The sequence below is a fragment of the Tasmannia lanceolata genome, unplaced genomic scaffold (assembly GCF_043159265.1).
Source record: "Tasmannia lanceolata isolate RefF3 unplaced genomic scaffold, GAP_Taslan_0.1 ptg000006l, whole genome shotgun sequence".
Taxonomy (NCBI): Eukaryota; Viridiplantae; Streptophyta; class Magnoliopsida; order Canellales; family Winteraceae; genus Tasmannia; species Tasmannia lanceolata.
In genome coordinates this window covers 19,526,808-19,533,642 of record NW_027518683.1, presented here as the reverse complement: position 1 = coordinate 19,533,642, position 6,835 = coordinate 19,526,808, and the positions used below count along the sequence as shown (strand labels likewise).

The 6,835-nt window shown below is 38.1% G+C and overlaps 1 protein-coding gene across 2 annotated transcripts in view; it reads right to left on the bottom strand.

Annotated features, from left to right (window-relative positions):
• Positions 1-371: 371 nt before the first annotated feature.
• LOC143880026 (uncharacterized) overlaps positions 372-6,835 on the bottom strand; it is a 30,893-nt gene continuing 24,429 nt past the window's right edge. For both annotated transcript variants that reach the window (XM_077382787.1, XM_077382786.1), the window contains exons 4-6: positions 5,454-5,616; positions 1,018-1,297; positions 372-846 (exon numbers count right to left, since the gene is read on the bottom strand). In XM_077382787.1, the coding sequence (XP_077238902.1) occupies positions 655-846; positions 1,018-1,297; positions 5,454-5,616 (635 nt within the window). In that variant the 3' untranslated portion in view covers positions 372-654. The remainder of the gene's footprint in view (positions 847-1,017; positions 1,298-5,453; positions 5,617-6,835) is intronic.

Here is a 6,835-nt window from a genome sequence, read left to right as displayed (position 1 = left end):
CAACTGAAAACAAATGAAAGTAACCAAACCAGGCGTCCAAGATTCCAACCCTAATTTATGATGAGGTATGATCACAGGGGGAACATCTGAACACAATATACTTGAATGGGCTTTGGCCCCAAAAGTCACTTTGATAGAATGATCCTAACCATCTTCAATTAATGGCCTGCAAACGAACAGTTAGAAATAAAATGACCCAGCATTTATAGATACCCATAGTTACAGCTTCTACAAGAAAAATTGGTAAAAAATTAGAAAAGAGCTTTTTTTTATTCACAATCTCCTCAAAGAATTTTTCCAGAATATATGATCATGCATCCATCATCATTAAAGCTAAAAGCAATCTTGAAAGGCGCTACTTATATTCAGAGTGAAAGAGAAAGACCCAATTTGGTATATCAAGAACGACACCGGAAAGATGGCGGCTCTGCCGTCCATTGTTTATATGATCTTGTCTACGCATTGAAAAGAACATGTGAGCAAGAAACCAGAGTCCACAACCACAACAGCAATTTACAAAAAATATACACATCCGTCCATGTGAGGGAACCACCACAAGAACACAGAAAATTATGGCAATCAGAGTCTCACCTTTGCATTTCCAGGCCTATGAAGTGTTTATCAGGCACATAGAGAAACCGTGTTCATCCAACTTTACGCGAAGAAGTAGAACTTGATGAAAATTGCCAAAGCAAATTGCAACACCAAGGAGCTAATGACCAGCAAGGTTAGATCATTCTCCTCCAAGTAGGTCCTTATATTCAGAGCAACAAAGCAAGCTGATGCTGAACCGGCAAGGATTATCACAATCCACCGGAAAAATTCAGCCGGGATAACCAACAGAATCTGCAAATCGCTCAGTTGAATCAATTGCAAGGTCAAAACATGAGGTGAAATAGGGGAAAAATCCGTGCTTGAGGGATATTAAGACATCAAAAAAATTACAGATAATTAATGAAAAATTAATTATGTTAAGAAGAAACTCAATCAAAAGAAGATATCTGGTTGGGTACTCACAGAGCTGAGCATTATTATGAAGAGAGAGTAACCCCACATACACCAAAGGCGTATCAAGCTTGGATTTGAATTCGATCCAAGATATTGAAGCAAGAAGTAAAATGCAGCGGGTACCAAGAGAAGATAACCATAAACAGTGCAAGCTGCCCAGTTTACATAGTTGACATCAAAGCTCCAGTCTGTTTTCACGTTGGTCCGTTTGTCCATCAGGTAAGTGGCACAGTTTCCGAGGGCAGCAAGCATGAAGACCAATGTACTGGAGATCCAAACCGGTCCATACCTAAAAATACCAATGTTTGCATCAATAAACCATAACAGTGTGAGGAATAGAAAAACTAAGGGACATCTCACATGGCCAGAGAAAATTAATTTCCGAATTGAAATGAAGTGCCTTAAAGATTGTGTGCTCCAAATCCAATGGTGTTCGTGCATGCATGCATGTTCAGGTAATCATGAATCATTTTTGAACCCTCACTGGTTTGCAAGGATATAATGTTCCGAATGGTCAGCAAGAGATACCAAATCTAACACAAGCCACCATAAGATACCAAATCTAACAACTTTGGCGTGAAACTTATCATTGGACTGATTCAGTCATAAGGTTCCTGCAAATATACCTACATGTCTTTTCAACAGAACACTAACTTCAAAAAAGAAGGTCTTAGAAGATTTTTTTTTTCAAATTTCATTAATAAGTTGGCTCTAAGTGTAGACTTAGAATTTAGGAGTCTAAATTGATTAAGGTATTGTTTAAACCAATGTTTTGAAAACCAGAATCAAATCGTAATTCGTAACAGGGGTCGAATCAAATTGGATTGTAAATCGTATCGTAAATTGAAAGATACACACACACACACACACATATTGAAACATATAAAAATCTTAAACAAATCGAGAATCAATTGTGCTCATTTTCATACAAATTCATTAAGGGCCCGTTTGGATGCCAAGAAGATTTTGATTTGGATTTCTCACATTTGCAGCCCTTTTTGCATTGTAATTTGGATCGGATCAAATTCTTGGATTTCTAATTCAGCAGCTGACAGTGAAAAAAATCAGATTTCTAAATTTGCTGTGGAAATAAGAAATTGGAAATCCACAGATCTGGCAGTTTCCTTCACCCTCTTTGCTCCTCAACCTCTCCCCTCCACTAGGAAGTACCCTTCCCTCCCCCCCCCCCCCCCCTCTCTCTCTCTCTCTCTCGCTCAACATGAGCAGCCGGATCTATTCATTTTGTATTCAAAACTCAATTCCAAATACAAATACAAAATGAGAGGTATCCAAACGGGCCCTAATTTAAATAGAAACTATCATGATTAGTTAATTAACTATAATTAGATCCGTTTGCCAACAAATTTGTCACATACTAATCATCTATTTTCCATGCAGACTCATGCATATTGTATAGTAATCTTAAAAAGAGGGATTCTGAACTCACAGGAGCCCTTGTAGAAACCGTCTACAAGGGCTGCACTATTGGATCCACGTCATTTGCTCTACCGTTATCAGTGTATTATAAATGCACCCAGGATGACGTGGATCCAATAGTGCAGCCCTTGTAGACGGTTTATACAAGGCCTCCTGTGAGTTTAGCATCCATCTCTTAAAAAAAAAAACACACGATCATATTAATTCTCAATTATAATAAGATTTGTTTGTTAACAAATCTGTCACATACTAATAATCTATTTTCCATCCAGACCCATGCATATTGTATAGTAATCTTAAAAATAATATCAATTCTCAAAGTCCCAAACATTAAGTGACAAATATCGACTATAAAAGATTGGTAAATTGTCGATGTTGCCCTCATTATAGTCATCGCTCTCATTGAAGTAATGCCCTTAATCACATGCATTGTGCTAGCCTGGTTTAAACTGGCTCGATTTGTTCAAACTTCTCCGTTTCCACTGTTCTTCTTTCACACGAGAGTTTTCGAAGGCTATATCTAACACAGAAGGGAAATGGGGTCCCTATTTTTTTAAGTAGGATAACTAGCATGAATCGAAAGACTCATTCGAAAATCATAAGATTCATACAAATTAAGATTCAATCACAAGACAGTTAACCTAAAAGAAAAAGAACCCCACCCCCGAAACCAACCCCAAAACCCCAATATATATATATATATATATATATATATATATATATATATATATATATATATATATATATATATATATATATATATATATATATAGAGAGAGAGAGAGAGAGAGAGAGAGAGAGAACAGTTCCTGTGCTTGAGCAGAGATAAGCTTATCTGCACTCGAGTGCGGGAAACATGGTGGGTGGTGGGTCCACATTTTTTGGGTGATCCTAAGCATTCATTTGAAAGGCCCCATCATGTATGGGGTGTGTACCAAAAATCAGCTCCATTGGATCAACCTAACCCTTCCATTTATGGGGTGAAAAAATGGGCAGATTTGTGGACAAACAGTATTTGTCCATTTTCTCACCCACAAATGAACACCCTAAGATGATCCAATGGAGCTAAGATTTGGTACACACCCCATACATGATGAGGCCTTTCAAATGAATGCTCAGGATCACCCAAAAAATGTGGGCCCACAGCCCACCCTTGTTTCCGGCACTCGAGCGCAGATAAGCTATCTGAGCTCGAGTGCAGGAACTGTTTATATATATATATATGTGTGTGTGTGTGTGTGTGTGTGTGTGTGTGTGTGTGCAGAGAGAGAGAGAGAGAGGGAAAAGTGAGCGTGCTCAGTCGAGTAGATAAGCTTATCTACTCGGTCGGCTAAAAACAGTGGGGGCCCACATTTTTTGGGTGATCCAAACCATTCATTTGAAAGGTCCTTACATAGATAGAGTGTCCACAAAAAATCAGCCCCATAGGATCATCCTAACCCATCCAACTGTGGAGGAAAAATGGGCAGATTTGTGGACAAACCGTGTCTGTCCATTTTCCCCCGTTTTTCCCTCCACATTTGGATGGGTTAAGATGATCCTATGGATTTGATTTTTTGTGGACAACCTATGTAGGCATGGGCCTTTCAAATGAATGGTTTGGATCACCCAAAAAATGTGGGCCCCCACTGTTTTTAGCTCGACCGAGTAGATAAGCTTATCTACTTGACCGAGTACGGTCACTTTTCCGATATATATATATATATATATATATATATATATATATATATATATATATATATATATATATATGAGAAAACGGTTTCTACACACAAGTGTAGATAAGTTATCTGCAGTTCTACACACTAGCCTAAAATACAGTGGGAGCCCACATTGTTTGGGTGATCCAAAGCATTCATTTGTTGGGCCCTCACATCGATTGGGTGTGCCCAAAAAATCAGTTTCATAGGATCATCCTAACCCTTCAAACCGTAGAAGCAAAAAGTGGACAGATTTGTGAAGGTTTATACACGTCCATTTTACCTCCACAAATCGTAGGGTTGGGATGATTAAGCTGATTTTTTGTGGACACCCTATTCTATGTGAGGGCCAATCAAATGAATGGTTTGGATCACCCAAACAATATGCCCTCCACTGTATTTTAAGCTCGTGTGTAGAGAACTTATCTACACTTGTGTGTAGAAACCGTTCTTTCTCTCTCTCTCTCTCTCTCTCTCTCTCTCTCTCTATATATATATATATATATATATATATATATATATATATATATATATATATAAATAGTGTTTCTGAGCTAGAACTCAGAAACAGGTGTGGGCCCACATTGTTGGGAGATCCAAAGCATTCATTTGGAAGCCCCTACATGGATAGGGTGTCCACGAAAAATCAGCTCCATTGGATCATCCTAACCCTTCCATTTGTGGAGGGAAAATGGGCAGATTTGTGGAGAAACAGTATCTGTCCATTTTCCCCTCCACAAATGGAAGGGTTAGGATGATCCTATGGACCTGATTTTTGGTACACACCCTATCCATTATAGGGCCTTTTAAATGAATGCTTTGGATCCCCCCAAAAACATGGGCCCACATGAGTTTTTGACGCTCTAGCTCAGATAAGCTATCTGAGCTCTAGATCAGAAACACTATTCTCTCTCTCTCTCTCTCTCTCTCTCTCTCTCTCTATATATATATATATATATATATATATATATAAGGATAGGTAACCTAACTTTAAAATTTTCTAATTTAACCCTTTTCTCCCTCTTAAAATATAGCATAGCTCATTTCATATCTCACACGTATGCATAAAATCAATCATTGTAATAACCATTGAAATAATTTCTCACTATTAGAAGTAAGATCTGAGTTTAATATCTAAAACTGACTGCTCAGATTTAAAGTAAAATATATACATACGGGGATATGTAATAAAGGGAAAGCGGTGTTTTTCTGAGACACTGAATTTTAATTAAATTTAATTTAAAGCATTGAATTTTAACCAAAATATATGCCATGCTTTTTGAGATATTAGTTAAAGAAAAAACTCACAGATCAGGATTATCATGAATCTTTCTAAAAAAATCTCTACCGATGGGATTCAATGAACTCTTAATTCTATCGAGGACAACATCAGTATCCACATCGAAATATGGAGTGTATGATGAGATGCTAAACACTCCCTTCCAACGGGTTGCGACCTGTTCATCTCCTCCTGCATAAAATGGAGACCAGAAAAATTAAGGGAAGAACCAATGGACAACAATACTAGCAGCTTCAAAGAACACATTCAAGAACAAATGGCGTCACTTCACCTAATACTGCCACAATTTTGCAAAGGATAGTGACATAACAAAAAATGAAAAATAGAATAATACTCTTGGGGAATGAAAGATGGAGCTAAAGATTCTAAAATCATGATGTCTTCGGGTTAAGAATATTCAAGAACTTGCCATTGAATAAAACTCACTGGACATATCAAGAGATGTAATCAAACTCAAAATACACAAACTGAACACAATATCTATATGGTCCTATGAGGTGAAAGATTTTCAAACCTAAAAAAATAATAAGATGAAACATGACACACACACACACACACACATATATATATATAGAGGAAACTGTTGGTGAGTATGGTGCGCTTAAGCTCCCCAATCACATGGGGGGCCCACTTTTCTGTGGTGATCCAAACCATTCATTTGCAAGGCCTTATGATAGATAGGGGCTGTACCAAAAATCAGCTCCATAGGATCATCCTAACCCCTCCATTTGTGGAGGACAAAAAATGGGCAGATTTGTGTCTGTCCATTTTTGTCCTTCACAAATGGAGGGGTTAGGATGATCCTATGGAGCTGATTTTTGGTACACCCCCCATCTATGTAAGGGACTTTCAAATGAATGCTTTGGATCATCCTAAGTTCCTAACAAAGTGGGCCCCCATGTGATTGGGCGCTTAAGCTCACCATAAGTTTGGTGAGCTTAAGCGCACCAACAGTTTCCTCATATATATATATATATATATATATATATATATATATATATATAGAGAGAGAGAGAGAGAGAGAATAGTGTTCCTGCTCAGCTGCTCAGATAGCTTATCTGAGCAGCTGCTTCAAAAACTCATGTGGCCCACATTTTTGGGGTGATCCAAAGCATTCATTTGAAAGGCCCTTCCATGGATAGGGTGTGTACCAAAAATCAGCCCTATAGGATCATCCTAACCCAATCAAAGGTGGAGGGGAAAATGAACAGACACTGTTTCTGACCATTTTTTCCCTCAACAAATGGCAAGGTTAGGATGATCCTAAAGGGCTCATTTTTGGTACACACCCTATCCATGGAAGGGCCTTCCAAATGAATGCTTTGGATCACCACAAAAATGTGGGGCCACATGAGTTTTTGAAGCAGCTGCTCAGATAAGCTATATGAGC